The 20,755-nt window shown below is 41.1% G+C and overlaps 1 protein-coding gene across 2 annotated transcripts in view; it reads right to left on the reverse strand.

Moving 5' to 3' along the window:
• Positions 1-20,755, reverse strand: part of camkvl (CaM kinase-like vesicle-associated, like) — a 47,340-nt gene that overhangs the window by 9,730 nt on the left and 16,855 nt on the right. For both annotated transcript variants that reach the window (XM_046396089.1, XM_046396090.1), the window contains one exon: positions 240-346. In XM_046396089.1, coding sequence (XP_046252045.1) covers positions 240-334 — 95 coding nt within the window. In that variant the 5' untranslated portion in view covers positions 335-346. The remainder of the gene's footprint in view (positions 1-239; positions 347-20,755) is intronic.

Raw genomic sequence — 20,755 nt, forward strand, 5'->3', positions numbered from 1 at the left:
ATTTTTTTAGAAGCCTGTAAAACAATAGCCTCATGCTATTACCTTCTGTCATTCCCTCAGTGAAACCATTTGATATGCCAAACTAAATCTGCAGGGAAGATGGACCCAATTCAATTTGAAATAATTCATGAAGAGAATAAAGACCACTTGGGAATACTGGAATGTGCCCATGAATTCTACATGGGAGTGGAGAGAATAAATGCAACAGAGATGCACGTGTAAAGCTTTATCGTACTTACGCTCGGAGGACCTGTCCAATCTCATATTTGTCTGTGACATCAGACATGCTATCGTAAGTCCGCCCATCTCGCAGGGCAAGGCACCCAAATGGCATGGCGGCATTCACCTAAGAAGTAAAGAAAAAGGCTTTTAAATTATTGCAGTACAGAGGTGGGAAAGCCAAGCATAAATTATTTTGATGACACCTTTAGGTAACAGACAGATAAAGGGATTGCAGAGGAAGCATGGGCAAGCATGTTAAAGAGGAAAAGAAGTACTGATGAAACATTATGAAAGCCTCCAGTGGTTGAAGTCAAAGACGCCAAGGGGATGTCGTTACTATTAGTCTTGAAAACATACAGAACATTGGAGAACCACAGATACAGCCAAGTCAACTTCTGAAAGAATCTGGATTCTAACGCTTCTGGCAGCCTGGTTGCGTGCCAGCCTTGTCAACAGATACTAAGCTACCCACTAAGCTTCTATCTACTCTGCTAAAGTCTGCAGATTCTGTGCAACGTCTGTCAAGTTCAAGTTAAACTTTATTTATAAAATGCAGCATCCCTGTGTCCCTAAAGCAGCTGACTTGTTCAGCAATCACTGGAGACATTGCATCACTGACAGCACTGTGTTTTAATTAAAGGAAAATTAGTTTTCGTTTGTAGTCTGCATGTGTGTGTATGTGTATGCGTGTGTCAGTTTGGATTTGTCTTCTGATCACTAATTCATGACCTTTAAACTTGCTCACCCAGACTGACTTTTAATTCCAATGTTCACCTCGGTAACTCTCATTGTTAGGCTTGTGCCTGAAAATGCACTCCACATGATAACTACATCCATTTCAGTGGTACAGTATTTAAACACACACACACACACACACACACAAATATGGTGTATTTCATCATAATGCAACATTTTTCTTATCATGTCCACCCTAAAATAGCTTATGACCCCACAGGAGGTCCCAAACGCCCAGGTAGAAAATCAAGGTTCTAGATAGTGAATCAGCAATCGATATACCATCTCAACACAGTCCTCAGGCAGTCCTCACCCACATCCTTTAATACTCCATCTACTGCAGGAGACAGATTTCCTGGAAGCTTCTGTCATCCATCCTCAAGATCCTATCTTCTTTCCTAAACACCTGACAAACCCCAACCCTATTGGATGATTCCTTTCTATTGGTTTGATTTTCTACCTACAGTTTATCTTCTGTCTCTGTGGGGCTCGGGAGCACATTAAGATATACCCATGTCTTGATGTCATGAAATATCTGATAGAAGGGAATGGGATATTTGAGAGGGAGCTCTGAGTAATGTGAGTGATGCTAGAGGCAGCCTTTAACGCTATGGATGGATGGTGTGTAAGTGGGGGGGCGAAGAAAGAAAGGAAGGAAGTGAGAAAATGAGAGAATATGATGTGAGGACTAAATACAGAAAGACAATGGAAATTCTCAGAGGTAATGGCATTTTGTGGCTGCTAATTTAGCATTAAGAAATTAATACCAGTGATGTAAAATTCTCATTGTGTGTGTGTGTGTGTAGCATCACCACTGCAGATGATAGGACAAGAGAAGTTTCTGATCTATGGAGGAGGAGGGGCTGGAGAGTACTGTGTAATCCCAGTTCTGTGCCGGCCCTAATCTCTAATCTGTACCCCTAATCCAGAGTGCTGGGATACGCTATGCGTTTATGTTCGTGCATGTGTGTGTGTGTGTGTCTGAGCAAGTGCAAAGAGTGATGTGGATATGTCACATGTGCAGATATGAGTTCGAGCAGGATGTGTGTTTGTGTGTACATGTGTGTCCATATGTGCGCCCTTGTGTGAGCGTAATGCCCTAGTGAGACTGAGGGGAATTTAGTGGTGGATTGAAAAGGCCTAGTTTTGCCAAAAGATTATGTAAGCACAACATTCCAATAACAAGATCCAGGACAGTGAAGGTGAAGGCTGGCTTGATGTGAATGGATCCATCTCTGTGGGAACAGCTTGTACTCACTGAAATATAGTGACAAGTGACAAGCACCCAATGCCATTTATTGACATTAAGGTCAGCAATATCTTTTTGAGATGCTACTGTTTAAACACTGTCACTCTCCACAGTTTTCATCTTATTTGATTTGTATAAAACTGACCACCATACTCTCACTCACTCTCACTTCAAAGATACTCTTCCTCATATGGTTGGTATTTCAAAGGTCACCACAGACCAGAGTTGATCTTTCAGTCATCAGCATTGGAATAACATTTTTGGATTTATAAAATCATTGAATGCATCTTTAAATCTTCACCTGAGCAACGACTTTTTGTCTTTTTATCTCCTGTTTCTCCTCAGTGTGGATGAGTTTAGTGTTAGTTCACTTTTTTAATATTAATTCCTGAGAGGCTTAAAAGGTAACTGGCTTCAAAAAGAATATCATCTAAGCATGTTTCAGGTGTGAAGGTCAGTTTCGGGTGTGTCCTTTCTTGTAGATATATGTTTTTCCTTCTTCTCTTGCGTCACTGATGCTTGTTTCTCCCCTCAAAAGCCCAGATGCCTTAAAAACACCATACCTGCAGTACACAGAGTCAATATGAACCTTAAAGTTCACAGAGAGTAGGAGGCGATATGGGAGGATATGAGAAGAAAGAAGACGAGAAGAGAAGAGTGGAAAAGATGAGAGATGAGGAAAGAGGTGAGAAACGGTGCTAACAGAAAGGCACGGAGAAAGGTACACTGTGACTAAGTGAAAAGGTGGATAGAGAAAAATAGTGCGCATGAGAACAAAGTGTAAAGCACAGAAGTGCAGAGGCAGATTGAGAGTACCTCTCAACCTCACAGCTTCACAACTACATGCGTGTGAATGTTTGCACAGGTGAATGTGTTTGTCTGCATGCGCATGTGGGCGCATGTAGGTATGTGTCAGCAGCCTATGTGTGATAATCTGTTGTGTCACTCACATTTATGAGCATATGAAGGACTGTCCCCAAAGTCAGAAAGCAGCTGAAGTTCATTCTGACATGTTGAAAACATGCTAGACAGTTGAAGGTGGCACAATATCAGAGAGAGAATGAGGGCCCCCGCCGAGTGCACAGCAGATCACAGCTGCTTTGAGTCAACAAAACCTGGCCGTGTATTCTGGCTGCTTTGCCACTTCAATGGCAGAAATTATTAATGATTTCAAACACAATTTTAAAATATTCTCTTGCCAGGATCCAATGTCATGTTGATGTTAAACTGCTTTAATCATCGTCATTGTTGGTACTGGGATCCATTGCAGGATACACACTTAGAAGGGTTGTTGCGGGCTAAGACTCTTGAAGACCACGTGAATTTATTGACAGTAAACTTAACTTGTTTAGGGAAAAAATACTGTTCAGGCATAAGCAACGATTATGCATGTTCCTTTCTTGTGGCTGTCACCTGATCATGCTAGGACACATTAAGTAGGAGGACTCAAGACTTCAAAATTGAATTCTGTTCATATTGTTTATCAAAAGAGGTCAAGAAGACTCTGACATGATGAAACAAAACTGAAATGAGAAATAATGAATGGATTTTGATTCACTTGCTTAGCTCACATAATTTGCATATAATCAGTGTCTATCCTTTTAATTAAGGATGTGAGAATGTTGACATAAAATACAAAATACAAGATTTACTGACAATTGCATCCTTTGCTGTATATATTCCTTATGCCTTTGTAATGCCCACCCATTAACGCACATAAGCACACACAGATTCAGGTGCGAAGGAACACCGAGCTATCTGAGACATCGCACTTCATCTTCAGCACCTTAAATCAGCTTGCTTGTTCATGTCTCTGTGTGCATCTGCGTGCTTGTTCACAAGTGTTGACTTTGGGCTGCAGCAAGGCTCAGAAATGAATCAAATGGAATAAAATACCTTTTTACCAGCTCAGAGAGGAAGTGTGTCAGAGGTTCTCAGTGTCAAGGTTATTCTAAGAAAATCTGCTGTTTACTGGCACTCATCGCTTTAGCCATCCTATCCTATTAAGCCAATGCTCAGACCAGCAGTGAAAAAAAGGAGGGGAAAATGGTCAATTTTGCACCACTTCACAAAATAAAACATGCAAACAGAACAACATTCTAAAGGAACTCAGTCTGTCATAGTATAGGTTATGTTCTCTGTGACAAGCTGCCGTGCCGTGTTTGGTTTTTGATGTGCCTCCTTGACAGAAAGCATAATTGTAAATGTATGTTATGTAAATATTTCATCGACTGCTGTGTGAAGCTGCTTTGGCAGAGGCTTTCTGTGTTGTCAGTCAAGTGGTTGGATGTGTCGGTGTGTCCTTGTCACTGTCACGCAGATGTTGCGCGGTGGTAAATCAACAGCACTGTCATTATCAGCATCACCACAACACAAATCCTGAAATCTGCACAATGTGATTAAGTGGTGCCACATCAGCTTTGTTAAGAGGTGACACTAGATCTCCGGTGTGATAAGATAAACAAGAACAAAATGCCTGTGAGTGTGTGTGTGTGTGTGAGGAAAATATACTAACAAGTCAATGCTTGCCTCAGGAGAAGAGTCAGAGCAGCAGAGGTTCTGTGACTGACCTCAGGTTACTTCAGCCTGTGTGAACAAGAGATGACAGGCCTCGCATGTCAGACTCCATGTGTACGTAACCACCTGAGTTACACACACACACACACTTACACACACTTACACACAACTGCACAATTTCCAAAAGGAGCACGCATGTGCATCAATTCATCACACACATTATGCAGCTCAGTGCACGTCACTGTGCCGTGACAGAAAGGCATGCTGAATGTGTGTGTCCCTCATTAGTGTTTGACATGTCATTCCGACTGTATAAAGGACGTATGGACACAGGTGTGTGATTCTACAGGAATAACATGTTTATCCTTTCAACCAGACAGTGGGATCGTTTCACTTAAAACGCCTCTTTGCCTGCGCCTGCCTCTCTTGCTTTCTCTCTATCTTTTTTCCCCTTCCTGCACCTTTCCCTGCCTCCGTGTAGCTTTCATCTCATCGTTTCGCTCTCACCCATTCCAGTTTCACAGAAGTGAAGCCCGAAAGGTTTAATCATAGCAATTCCTTGCTGAGGTGGAGAAGAAGAACATCACGGGTTACCACTGATGTGGCAACCCCTCATGTTCTCACTGTTAATGGGAATAACACAGAGGTAGTTTGTGGACATGTTTGCCATTTCTGCACTTTACAACTGCTAATCCTACTACACTAGTCCCTTGTTATGTGTGTGTGTGTGTGTGTATGTGTGTATGTGTGCGCACACGAGCAAATAAAATAAATAAATTTAAGAGACACTTGCACATGCACACACACCTTCAGTATAATGGGAGGAAATTTTCTGTGTCCCAAAAGCCCTCTTAGATACAATTAAGCCCACCATTACCATCAGGTTTTTCACCTTTAATAAGATTATCAACAATACTTGTACACGTATTTGTTCTCACCTCAATAATCATTTGTGTGTTTCTTATGTGAACATCAGCATGTGTCTCTTCGTCTGTGTATAACAAGGCATGACAGATGCAGCCTGTTCCTGACTGATCAGTCAAGACCACCCATGAGTTATGCAACTTGACACAGGAAAAAAAAAACAGTATATGTAGTGTTTGGGTTTGAAAATTTAATCAGATTCACAACCCAATTGCACTGGGTGTAATTAGAAAATAATTTTTTACATTGTCATTTTTTGGCTCACAAAATCTATTTTCTGTAAGAATATAACAGCATTAAACAGAAATAAGCCTGAGCTCAATGCCTGAGTTGAGTGTGTGTTCAGTACTGAGCGGCGCCTCATGTTGGTCCCAGGCCTTATCAGGATGCTGTGACGTGAAAGTGGGGCAAATAAGAGTTGAGAGGACGTGATAGAGTACACAGGAGAGAAGAGCTGACAGAGATGAGAAGCGGATGAAGGACCAATTATATCTGCATTACTGCGCTGCTTAAAATCAAGTGTACTACAAGATACAAGGGCGAGAAAGAGTGTGAATGGATTACCATTCTAAATAAACACGCTGAGGTACAAAATGTACAGCACTAAGAGTTACTCATGTGTAGATGCCCTATAATGCCAAGTGTATGTGAGTGTGTGTGTTGCATTGATACTCATTACATTTGCTTCTTCCACTGAGTTCCCAGTAAGGGGTCTTCTCCAAGCTTGTTAGAAACACTAATTCCCTTATTGCTCATGGAGCGTCTTTCGTCTAAGGTTTGTGTGTGTGTGTGTGTGTGTGTGTGTATGTGACTGCGAGGCATACACACGGCCAGAAACAAGCTTAATAAGGGATTGCGCTAATGAAAATTCATCACATCTGCCCAGAGAGAGAATAAGAGAAAGAAAAACCTGTTTCCAAATATAAATTCAAAATTCATGTATTCACACACACACACACACACACACACACACACACACACACACACACACACATGAACATGGAGATACAGTCTGGCCTTATTCTGAATGACACTGTAGGATTCATCTGCTTCTATGCCTTGCACCACTCTGTCAGAAATACTCTCCCCCTCGCCTTTCATTCCCTCCCTCCCACCTCTCTCTCTCTCTCTCTCTCTCTCTCTCTCTCTCTCTGTCTTCCATCCCGTGTGTCCTCTGTTTCCTGTCCCCTCATTAAAAGAAAGCATCTGTACAGGTCCTGCACAGTAAGTGTGTCCGCAGGGAGAAGGGCCACAGAGTTGATTTATTTTTTTATTTGGACAAAAGCATGTATGGGTGTGTGTGTGTGTGTGTGTGTGTGTGTGTGTGTGTGTGTGTGTGTGTGTGTGTGAGTCTGTAGCTTGATGCAATGTCAGACTTGCTCCTTCTGACACCAGAATCGCCTGAGGCAAGACCTATGGGCACACACACACATGTACAATATACAATACACAAACTGAATGATAGATACTGTGAGCTTCTTGAGAGTGTGTCTGGTCAAAGTAACTTTTTGACTAAATCTAAGACTACAAATATATATATATTAGTATAAATATATAACAATAGCCTTCTCTGTGTGTGTGTGTGTACATAAGAGGCTGCTCTGTTACAAAGTTGAACATTAAATATGCCTTTTACATGATCTGAAAATATATCAAATTTACTTGCCCACAGCTGAAAACTACAGCCATGTTAGTTCTGTGAAGCTGTAGCCTACGTGCACATTGTTAACAATAATAATGCTAACACGTGGATAAAGGAAAAGCCTTCAATTGTTTTCTGCCTCTGTGGACCATTACTCTGCATTGACATTTCCTGCCAATCCACAGCTACTGAGATGTTTCAGCGCGGACTAAATTTTTGGATCAACTGACTCCAATCCTGCAACAAAACCCACATTTGTGAAACTTCTAATGTTTTTTCTTGAGACGCTGTCAGACTGTGTTGATCTCACTCAGATCATTTTCAAGCCATAGTTTTGTGGGTTTGTTGCACTGGATTGCATTATTTGAAGAACACAACTAATATTTGTCTCCCATCCTGTTTATGAAGCACATTACTCATTGTTGGATCTGTGAGTGTGTCTCGAGAGAATCGTACGCGTGGAACAAAGGTACACCGTGAATACTTCCAGTGTACAACAGCGAATTTAATGAAATTAGCAATCAATACTCTCTGTTGTTTGTAAGCTTGTGTAACCCCAGGAGTTTAATAACACAGCTTTCTGTGTAGTTGTGAATGCTTCACTGATCCTAACCCAGATGTCCAACACTGACTGAAGCAGCATCGCACCTGTGTTGCCGCCTGCAGCAGCCAGTTTTTTGTTTGAGTTTTCTCTTTTCTTGGTAGTTTGTCTTTTTGACTTTGTTCCCAGCACTTTGGATTAGATTGAAAACATTGCATTCTCTCTTGATTTGGCCCTCTGTCCCCACTAAGCTGGCATTTTCTGTCCCTGGAAATTGAGATTTCTGAAAATACCTTCTTGCTGATTTGAAATTGCCAGTCATGCGCTATGAAGAGGAGGGGAGGAAAAGATGATGTGAAAATGAAAATGCAGATGTGTAATTGTCAGCTTGACAACCTTACATTACTATAGCAGCAGCACGTCTGCTTACAAGAAATGTTAAGAGGCCACCTTGCTGGTGCTTCCAGTTATCTCTGAGATCCCTGACTTATTCAGTCAGTTTCTGCAGTTTACAACTGTACAAACAGAAGACAATGAGTGATACAAAATCCCAGAACTGAAATTTTCCTACACCAGGTAGTAATTTTGACCACATCACAAATCAATGTTTCACACTTATGCAGTCAATTGAAAACACAAAACCAGAATATTCTATTTGCAGTTAAAGTGACTTTAAAAACAGAAGACAATCCCAGCACTGCTAAAGATTATTTAAGACTGAGTTTCTTATTCTTTTAACTAAGCCATATCACTTTGTCTTCATTCTGATGTATCTCTGTGGAGAAAGAGGTGTGAGGAAAGCGGCGCTGCTTTGTCTCATGTCTTACTGTGACTGCATCTTGTATTTATACAACATTCCCAAGCAAAAAACAGAAGACAAACTTGCACTTCACTCATGCATGTTGATATGGAAAAATAGACTTCTTGCGAAAAGTTTGTGGTGCAGAAAAAATTGCCACGCCAGGCAGACACAACCATGTTGCACATGGCTCACGTGTCAAACTCAAACGCTAAACCACTGAATAAAACAGCTCCTCTCAGCTCTGTCACATGCACACCTTGTGGGATGCAACGCAAACGCTTTTGGCAACATGAGAGATTACACACACAAAAAATTTTAAAAAATGGAGGGAAGGAGGAAATGTTGCTAATGTGTGAGTGAAGTTTAAGATCACTACAGAACATTACTATAGCCCCGGGATTAAATGTAACTGATGGTTGCGTATGGTTGTAAGTATGTATACTATGTTTAGTATTTAGTATTTATATATGTAAGTATGTTTACCTCTGCAGCAGAGGCTTGAAGAGTTGTGCACACCAACACACTCACACATACGAGGGAAGCACAAAATGTGCCACTAACATAAAACGTAACCTCCCTTCAGTGGCGTGAGCTGAAGCTGCCTACTGACTTAATTTTGTGTCTGTGTGTGTTTGGGGAGCACTTTTGGTCACCCACCTTTGGATTAGTGAGAAACACTCGTGTCTTACACACACACACACACACACACCTCTGTTCACTTTCTCTGACACACACACACACACTCAGACCCACTAATGCACCTACCCATGGCCCAACTACATACACACACACACTCACGCACTTGCACTAATTTCAAATGCACACGTACTTGTGTTTAGCCATGGGTCTCATTGTTAGGGCTGCCCTCTCTGGGGAATAAATTAAACTGTGAAACCATTTATTTATTTATTTTACCAGCATCCATTTGTGTGTGTGCGTGTGTGTCTCCATTGATCACGACTGCATTAATTCATGGCTTTTGTGTCCGAACACAGCCCTTAGATGCACCGCACTGAGTGCCTCTCCAAAAACCCAGACTTCAACTGAGAGGCTCAGTTCACAACTCAGTTTGCATACGCAGGAACAACAAAATAAGAGACAAATACAGACGTACGCACACAATCCAACACACAGACAGAGGATTTCATACTTCCTGACATTGTGTCATTTAACACTTTCTTTTCCACAGTTGGGATGTTCAGCTAATCAATGGAGAAGAAAACTCCATCAACTCCTGACTTTTACTCAATTTCTTTAATTCCTTCTCCAAATATACCTCTCTGTCACTGCATTGTTGCATTTTTATGTTATACCCCAAATGAGATGCAAAGCGCATGTGCATAAATGCCAATAAGCGTGAACAAGTCTAACTTTATTGTCTGTCTTGTACGGGTGTGCACAGATTCTTATTGACAGCACTGAGGCAAATCCCTATCAATAAAAAAACTGCAGCAGGGAACATAGAAGACAACAAGTCATAGGCCTGAACTGCGCCACTACCTGCAACACACACACGCACACACAAAATAAAAAATACAAAAGCACTGCTGCATCCTGGTGACTTTGTTTCCTCTGTTTTAGAAAACAGCAAGACAGTCAAGTATTTTCACGCTCTGTGTTTTTCAGTACAACCTGTTGCAAAGCTACACCCGTGAATGTAGATGTGAGTTCACTTTCATGTCTTACTGTGACTGGATCTTGTATTTATATAATGTGAGTTCACTTTCATTCAAGTAAATGCCCAGTTTGCCCTATGATGGATATGGAACTTTAGAATTAAACTCAGATGTGGTAGTCTGCATAATATGTTCTCATTAAATATTTGAAAACAATCACTAATTCAACTTTGGAAACCCATAGGCTGTACAAGGAATTTATTCTCTCCATATCAACTTTGAAGGCTGACAGATAATTGAATTTTCATGGCTGTTCTTTTTTTTTCTTTCAGTGCAATTTGGTTGCTCATTAGAAGCTTTCCATGAGTTGCCTTTGAGTTTTAGGGGCATCAGGAACAGCTCTGCTCTGCGAGGTTTTAGGAGAGGTTGATTCTGTTGTTTCTGTTTTAACATGTCACATGTACAGTAAACCCTGAGGGCTGCTGCCTCACCCCCCTCCCAACACACACACACACACACACACACACACACACACACACACACACACACACACACACACGCACACACGCTTCTGTTCTAAAAAAAGGGAAGCATCACACAGTATCACAGGGACCAGGGACACAGCTGTCATCATTATGTAGATGTTACATATAGAAATGCACACAGGAGAAGTCACAACAGATTACTGTAGGTACTGTAATGTCTGCATGTGCAACAGTCTGTGTCAAGCAAAAGGAGCCTGAGCAAAAGCCACACTTTAATTACAATAGAGAATAGAGCCATTTAAAGGAATATTCATGATATTCACCTTGGTGTTGCAAATTGTGCTGCTTCTGCACTAGCACCTCTGTATGTGTGTATGTTTGTGTGTGATGAGAACAAGCCTGTCCAAGCATGTCTTTGGATGAAAATTAGGTCATTTGGGCTCATGGGAAAGTTAGAGTGGGAGAGAAAGGCAGAAGGAAAGTTAAGAGAAGGGAGCAAAAAAGGATGACCAAGACAGAAAAGAGAGATGGAAGAAAGAGGAGGATGAAGAAATAATTTCTACTGGGCCTGATCCAGTTTGGGCATGTCAGCAGCAGTACACACACACACACACACACACACGTAATCACACACAGATGGCGCCGCCCCACACATATACACAAACACACACACACTGGTCAGAGAATTACTTTCCAACCACTGTTTTGCACCATAGTGCGCAACTCATGACTGCTTCCTTTCAGGATTTCCAGTTTCTAAACACTTTATCCAGAGAGGATGGGCGAAATTCCATCTGTCGCAGAAAGTAACGCAAGATGAGTGGAAGACATGACATTACAGCTTGAAAAAATCATATTAAAAACAGGTTTGAACATGTGTGGTATATCAGGAGGTACTTCACCAATGATTTTACGACTATAGGCATTGTCTTCAACTTTTATTTTGATGCCCCAAAAGGCAGATAAAACCGTGTAAGCATAGGTTCAAATGACTTTTACTTTGAAGTAACTACTGTTCATCACCATCGAAAAACACTCCCAAAAGGGTTGGTCACATTAGATTACATGCAGTTTTGCAGCATTTGTAAACCATGTGCATATGGACTTTGTATCTATTTGTCACGTGAAAGTTAAAATCCATGCAGTGCATTCAAGTTTTCAATAATAATGCTCATCATCCCATCACATTGTGGAGGGTACTGCACAAGATTTCGCTTCAGAGAAATACAAACGTATTGATGCTGTTTGGAGGGTCTGCATTTCTAATTACTCTCAAACAGACAAAAACTGTGTCTGACAGTATAATTTCACAGTCCCCATTCAGTCTCACATGCCCAGGAGGTGCACAGTGAGTGCAGACTCTGGTGTAATTAGCCTGAGGCTCCTGCAGGCACCTGTACAAGCTGGGCTGATGTGTAGTTAAACAGTATGCTGTTGTGAGGCATCTAGCTATGTATGCAACATTAACCAGCTCCTCTAATGGCACCTATTTTCACGTCTCCATCTGCATTGTACAGTTGTCTTGTCATCACAATTGGAGAAACATGATGAATGAAAAGAAGAAGAAAAAAACAGTAGTCCAGTCATTGTGGTCAGAATCACACCTGTCTTCTGTCAGAGATGCTTCTAAATGCTTCGGGAGAATTCAGAGCAGTGACTGTGTGCTGTGGCTGGATTAGTGCCTCAGAGGCATTGCAAAACACAAAGGCGGCAAGTAAGCTTTGACTAACAACAATGACAAAATGAAGAATCTAATCTTCGAGATGAAAAGCATATTATTAAAACTCGGTGGGATGAGTGAACAGCATGCTCAAGGTAAGACCATAAAATAGACTTATCCTGCATACCACATAAATAATTCATAAATAAGCAAAATTCAATCTTCACTGATTCACTGACTCATTTAGCTTTAGGAATGTACTCATATGAAAAGTTACATCAGCTGAAAAAAATTGCTTAGGAGACCATTTCTGATTATCTACACTTTAGTGAGATGCAGTTTCTGTGCAGCTAATCCTGTATAAAAGCTAGTTCAGTAGCGTACCATAACAGCTGTGGGACCTTTAGATCAACCGGAATGGCCAGTGATGTTAACCATAACACAACTAATTGAACTGACCCAACAACCAATCGCTATCAATGTCGCCAGCATGCATTATGAACAAACAAAGCAGGATGGTAGTGCAGAGGCCAAGCAGAGAGTGTATTGATTATAAAGTACTAAATCCTTTTAGAAGCTCCATAAATTTTAAAGGCATCTCTGGAAAATTCACAAAAGGGAGGATATAGGAAAGTAACTGCAGGAGATGTGTCTTTAAAATAGGAGAGCAAGGAGCAAAGAGGCTCAGTTTAGGTTGAGAGGAAGTGAGAAGGAGAGAGCAAAGTGAGGAGAAATGAAGAGTGAGCACTGGTGCCAGATAAAGAGGAACATCCAGAGGAGCGAATGAGATTGAGATGAAGATGACAAGGAAAAGGAAAAATGAAAGACAGAAACAAAGCATGGAAGATGACAGATGTGAAGAGCACGAGGGACTGAGAGTGAGAACACTTCCGTGAGAAAATCGGCAGTGTGTGTATGTGTGCTAGGAGGGGGGGAAAAAGTACTTTTGTGTTTGTGAAATATTCAGTGTGATAGAAGACTTACAGAAATGAAATCCCCTCCCTGGAGAGAGAGAGAGAGAAGAGAGGAAGAGATGGAAGGAGGAGCAGAGAAGAGGAGGAGAAAGAAGTAGTGATTGAAGTTTTGGATGAGAGTCATAAGGCTAGAGACCATTTCAACAGAGAGGTCTCTGCTGTGAAGCTTTGTGTAGGACTGTCAGGGCCCTCTCTATTTTTAAACACTGTGTGGGTATATCTCTCACACCTTATAGCATACAGTATACCTGTGGAGCCTGTTGGAGGTGGGCTTATGTAGAATTTTCCTCCGGGTTGGAGGAGAACACAGTCTATGGTTATCAAATAATAATATGAGGAATTTTAGGTCCTGAAATGGAAATTGTCTTTCCACTAGCCCCATTCCTATGGGAGTCAATACTGCATATATAATTCAGTATTAGATCAGTGTGGGGCTGGTGACTTCCTTTGTGAGTGCACAGAAGTCACAGGGAGAGGGCTGTGTGCATTCATACACAGTGAACCTCATGTGACAACGGAGACTTGCTACATTATGCTACTCAAGTACTGGTGATGTTTTGGGGAAATACTGAAAAAGTCAACATGTCTTTTCTTGTGATCCAAATCAGTGTTGACTTTTTAGTTCCACTTGTAGTATAGCTATAGGGATGGTAATATTGGTTAGTTGGTCAGCCAGTATGGACTGGCATCATTTTTTTGTCAGACATTTCAAAGACTCTTGCTATCCTACTGACTCTTGTGAGCTTTTTCTGGGGTGTCTCCATGAGGTTGACATTTGAAGTTTTTAGTGAAATGTCTCAAAACGTACCATTAAGCTTGGTACGCACCTTCAAGTCCACTTCAGGATGGTTTGTAACAACTTTAGTGATTCCTTAACTTCAATCTAGGGCCATCATCAGGCCAAAACTTTGAAAAACAATTATCTAATACTTTGATTTATGATCAAATACTTGCAAATCTCATCAGCCTCAGCTGTACATGTTGATGTTAGCATTTTGCTCAAAGGACCAATCTTTCCCTGACCCCAACTGGGCTTATTGAGTTGCCAAACCTAACCATGAAAACATCAGTCATGCTTTATGAATCATGTTTTCTTACATTAATAATAACACAGGTCAACTCTAAAATCTTTTCTATGCGAACCTGTGCAGAGCAGAGTGCAACCCTTGAGTGCAATAGGCTAAGCAGACATTCAGACCGAAAACAGCCCTGAATTAAGAAAACTCGGGGTGCTGGACTGGTGGGAGTATTTGCTTCAGATACAGTTGAAACAATGAAATCTGATCCAAGAAGTCCCGTTTGAGTCGTAAATGAATGCGTTTAAAGGCCTATCATAATGATTTATAATCACTCAGACAGAATTTTACAACTCTGGAAAGTTATGATCGAGGCAACTGTTTCGACTTAAGTTGCAACAATTACGGGACAAACAGAAACACTTTGTTCACTTAACAAAGTAATCCACCGGATATTAATGTATTGATTGGTTAATGCAGAAGTTTGCTGGATGATGTCACACCGTGCTGCTGAAATTGTCAAAAGCATTCCCTCGCTTTGATGCTCAATATATTTTGTTAGCAAAAAAGCCATATTGTGAAATAAATTACTGATAATGTGTTTTGAGAGAGGAGAGAAATTGAGAATTTTCCAAGTAATTTCAATTTGAATTATTATTGGAACAAGCTTCTTGTAGCATAGCTATTAGAGGAATCGTATCATATGGTTCTTCTACAATGGCTCCAACATTCAGCCAAGGACTGCTGCTTGTTGCAAACAGCGGTTTAAACACGGGTTCTTTTTGTCCTTAAACTGTGCTATGAGAACCCCCTGCCCCTATATGACATGGACTAACTGCGTTTACTCAACAATCACGGCCATATGTTATAAAAAAAAAAGAAAAAAAGAAAGAAATCACAGTCAACTACACACCAGCTTACACAAAAAAACACACACCAAAAGGCTCTATAAATACAGTGTGGAGGTAACGTTCATCGTGTAAAGTAGGCGGATTAACTGGAACCAGGTCAGAGCAAAGGCAGAGCATGCTCTTGCTGTTCTCTTATTTAGCTGCTTTTCTTGTCATTTTTTCTTACTATTGCTTTTCTAGCTTTTTTTCCCTTTTTTTTGATGAGGTATGGTTATCTCCTCCAACCCCACACAATCCCGCTCCCCTACTGACACTTGTTTCCCTGCATTTCAGTACCACATATCTTCAGAGGCAAGCAAAGAGACCACCTGTCACTATTTCTGAGGGTTTTAAATTTTCTGAGCGGATTATCCATCAAGCACGGTGATATACTCAATTATCCAACACTAGTGCATAGCTACTAAGCATGTGTATAAATCAATTATAAATGGTAAGTTACAGTAATAAGAACACAAAGCATACATGATGCAGATTAGTGGACAAATTATTGAAGCTGCATGTCGCTATTGTCAGTTTATGATGCGCCAGATTGGCAGTTTTCGTTCTAGTTTGGACTGTGCTTAAATGAAAGATTGTCCAGAAGAAAACATGTTTTCTGTCTCACAAGTAGGAGTGGGCAAACTAGACAAGAAATAATATTATGATCTGTTTAATTGAAATCCATGCTCTAAAGATTTTTGTTCTCCATTTTAAAATGTCCTACAGACTATGGACAGACTTGAAGTAGCCTATGAATTTCTAAATTTGCACCATTACAACACAATATTGTATTAAAGGTGGTTCTTCACCTCCTCATCTGGCATTCACAGTATGTCAGACAAGGAATGGCAACATGAAGAAATCCATCCACTCAACACAGCTATCTAGTTGGCTACATCACTGTACTGGTATGCTCATGTGGAGAAAATTCACTTGTCATTGTGGCTTAAAGTGAGAGAATAAGTGAAGGACATCAAGCCTGAGCATATCCATTAGCGTCAATACCTTTCATTACCTGTTTGTCTCTTATCAGTGGGTAGATGCATCAGTCAGATGCCTAATGGTACAAAGAAAAAGATAGACAGGGAGAGCAGAGAGTAGCAGAGATGAAGTAAAGAAAAGGCAAAGACTAAAAGGTGGAGGAGATGTGGCAAGATCAGAGACGGACAAGAAGGAGAGGCTCGCTTTTCATACCACGAGTCAGAGTAAAGAATGCACTTCAGTGAGGAAATATACTTCTGTTTCTAACCACCTCAGTATTAAACTCATCCATCCTGAGAGCAAGAAAAGTACACAGAGAGGAGGGAGGGTGGAGGAAGACTGGAGAGAGACGGAGCGACTGAAAGAATCTGTGCCTGCAGAGCATGCCATCTTTCACCTGTAGCTAGCAGAGATCTTGGCTTGCATAATGCAATGCGAGGATAAAGCCTCCTTTATGACCAGCTGAGCCAATAAATCCGTATCAGCTCTGACCCCCCTCCCCTGAAACACACACACACACCCGTCTCCTTCTCCATGTAGTTGTCTTTGCTATAGAGGGGGCAGGGGGCTGAACTCTCGACAGCCCAGAAACTCTTCCTGATCACTTTTTCTGTCGCTGTTTGTTGAAGCAGCAGCACAAAAGTAAAGAATATACTGGCAAAACCTCTTGCATTCATTTATTCCATTCAGCCATTGCATTCTACCAAAGTGGAGACACTTGCTTCCCCCTAGTACAATGAAAAATGCATTTCAAATGTACCTCATTTCTCCAGCATGTTTAAGTGCCCGTATCTGTCTCCCTCTACACTAACCATTTCCTCCGGTGCAAAGTCTCGACTATAATTGTTTTCAATTATAAAGTGCTGTGCTGCAGCTGTCCTTAGCCTGCCTTGACTATATCGCTATTCAGGGGAACGGCTACCAGAAGATGAGAGGTAGTTTTGGCTGCAGTCATCATGATTGGACAGGGAGCCACAGTTGAAGGACTGATAAAGCAGTGGCTTGTTGGATCCATCTTAACAACAGCTTGGGGTGTTACGTAAGAGGTGAGGCAGCAGGGGCTGGCGGAGGAAGAACAAATCATAAATCTCAATGACAAATATAACGAGCAAGCAAGTGACTGCTACTCATAACGATAGTCTTGATGCTTAAGATATAATCAATTTTGTCCACCTATTTTTTTTTTTTACTTCGTCAGTGTAACAGTAGGAAAGATTAAATTCAGTGATAGGTTTTCCTGGGTTTCATTTGTACCTTCTATGTCATCTTCTGATCTGTGTCCTAGCCACTGTATGCTGGCCCAGATTCTAGCCCAGTTTCAATACTTTGTGGCTGAACTCAAAGAAACGGTGAGCCAGCACAGCCCAGTGCTCTGGGTTTAGCTCAGTTCAGTTTGGACCAGCATGAGGCAAAACCCCAAATTAACAGGTGAGTGGACTCCTGTGAATTTGGGCCAGGTGGAGCATGTTGTAGTATGCTGCTTGGCCTCCAAAGGGCTACCTGGAAGGAAGAAAGACTATGTAAGAACGGCCATGATTGACCATCTCTCTGTTCCTAATTTCTCCAGTCCTTCACACAACAGTATAATGACAGAGATAAATAAGGAGTGCTGGAGAAAAGATGACAAGGGGAAGACATGGGGAAGTGAAAGATGACCTGAGAGGAAAAAGAAAGGCGGCAGAGAGAAAGAGAAGCTAACAGAGGCATTAAGAACAGTGTAAAGGGAGAAAAATAGGTGGAAAGGAAGAGGAAGAGGAGATGGAGGAATGAAAGATGAGGACATAGAGACAGAGAGGACGTCACATACAGGCTCTGGTAATGAATGCAAGTTTAATGAAATACTCTTCTGTCTCTCAGTCTCCATTCCTTTTTTTCCCTGTATCACTTCCAGTCTCTCACTCTCCCTTCTGCCTCTAACACTAGAGAGCCATGGGGATAGAAAAACTCATTAGTAATTCATTGTTTTTTCCCCTCACATATGTATTTACAAGACCTTGAACACTAGTTAATTCAGTATCCTGCATGAAAGCACGTTTTTTTTTTATCTGTATGAATAGGCTACCTCCAAACTCCCTGCTGTGAAATAATCTGTCATGTGTCTTTTCAACTCTGCAGGTTTTAGACCAGAAGTCAGACGCTATTGAGCAAAAGTCAGCAATCGATTGCTATGTTTTCTTAACTGGCTGTCAAGGTAATGCTACGTAAACTTTTGAAACGCTCAAATGAAATTCATCATAAATTAGATGTGTTGCCATCACCTGGGGAGAAATGAATACTTCATGAATGTAAAACGAAGCCACATATGTCTGAACACAGAACCACAATAAAAACAGGAAGTCTTTTCTGTCTTATTTCCTGTTCTACAACCTTTCAAAGGGGAATATAAAGCAATATTGTGGAGATATTGATGACGTATGCTTTCTCTATTAACTCGCTCTAAAATAAAACACAAGTTTGCATTAAAATAATTGGAAACCTAATGTTTTTTTTCCTATTTTCATGTAGAGCTGAACTTTGCATTACAGTAAATTGCAGTTGCATTTATGTGCGTGCCTACCCGAGCGAATGCGATGCTTTGGGAGGACCAGTCTGCCTGATGTTGAGCTGTGATAATGTAGATTTCGTGAAGATTTCATGAATTTTTATTCCTCCCGGACTCTATCACGTTGTTACATGTTTCTGGTTACTCTGTGAAAGAATTTGATGCAGTGTTTTAATCAGAGTTTTTAGTTTTGTGACTCCTCTCCTTATTGCCCCACTGCAACAGTACGAGTAAAAAACACATTTGCAAGCGTGTGTGTGTGTGAGACAGAGCTCTTGGTGTAGTAACACATGCTGGAGGTTCTTCATTATCTCTGTCAGTGAAGTTGTTTGGTGTATGTGATCTCCTGTCTTTATCTCTTTGCAAAACATTTCAACAGGTTACAAGTGAATTTGGCCCAAGGATCACTTGACAAAATTTTATCAGGGACATCAAAGTGGGAGTGCAGACACTGTAAATTTCTCTGAGTTTTTGTAGATTGAACAATAATATTGCAATGAAAGTAATAGTAAGCAGATGAGTAGCTTACCACCCCTGCAATTAATTACTAGTTCAGTCAGACAACTCACGATTCCAGTGTTTAATAAAGCAGCAGAACATGTTAGAGTTGGGCGTGTCATCACTCCCTACAGATATGCTTACATGAGATATTGGGGGGGTGATGAGAAAACACTGAACCCCCCCACCAGCACCACCAACAGAGCCTGCAGGTGGATGCTGAGGTGGGGGTGGAACTGCAAAAAAAAATGCAGAAGTGCTGAAACGGTATGCTGACAGGCAAAGGGTGAGATGGGACTTTTTTGCAGCATAAATAGTCCGCCACATTGGGAGGTATTTTAAAGTGACCAGTGGGGAGAGTAAAGCAAGTCACATGTGCATTTAGCACTGCAGCTCGTGTTAGCTGCCTGAACTAGCTCGCAGGCTGTTACTTACTAACAAACCTGTGACTAACTACCAACACACTTACCCAGTAGTCAACTGCCAACTGTTCCTTATTAGCTGGCTCGTTCATTTCTTTTCAGGTAACAATCCATGATACTCACTCAGGCTGCTCCCTCATAGATAAATATATACAGGATGTCTTCCTGCCTCTCATTTCTGGCAGTGATATTCAGTATTTCTGTTAGAGACGACTTATTGTGCAGAAATTTCCCCAAGTGCCTCCTAGCATCCCGTTACTACAGTCTCTGAGATAATAGATGCTAAAATTTTCTTCATCATACGCTTTGGCTAGTATTTTTGTAATTTCCATCTGTAGTGGGATTTCCTGAACAGCGTTATTGGGGCATTACTGCGCTAATTTAGGTTTCTAATTACAAGCATGTTCATTTTCTCAACTGTTTATTGCATTTATGTGAGTCATTTGCAACTTCCATCTGAAATAATGATGGGAAATTGTGTCATACACGAACAATTTCATGAAAATATGAGTAAGTAACAGCTTTTTCTTTTTGCACAACACGCTACAATAATACATCAGTAATACACGTTTTCTCATTTCCTCAGGCGGTGTGGTGCTATCACAACCGAGTCAGTTTTACTTGGAGATATTAATAAATGGACAGTGTAAAATTTTCAGACACATTAAGCATGAGAACATTAACAGGTCTTATTTTCAGCCTACTATATTAGTTACTGAATGAGTGTTATGCTTGAAGATCTTTGTCAGTGTTGCTGTATGACTACCACTAGATGTTACTGCAGAGTCATATTTTCCTGACAGCACCTTTTGGCTGAATATTTGAAAAATGTTCTTGCATTAAGCCCATGCATCACATCCAGATTCTAGACTATATCCAGTAACAGGTAGATGAAGGGATAGATACAGAAAGCACGTTGGGGTTCAGTAGGGGACGTGGAGCTCAGCTGGAGGAGGCAGGGAGCAGATGAGATGGGAGAGTGTGAGAGCAAGAAGGCAGAAGATGAGCAAGGAGAGCAGGACATGAGAAACCTCCGGCA

The sequence above is a fragment of the Scatophagus argus genome, chromosome 8 (assembly GCF_020382885.2).
Source record: "Scatophagus argus isolate fScaArg1 chromosome 8, fScaArg1.pri, whole genome shotgun sequence".
Taxonomy (NCBI): Eukaryota; Metazoa; Chordata; class Actinopteri; family Scatophagidae; genus Scatophagus; species Scatophagus argus.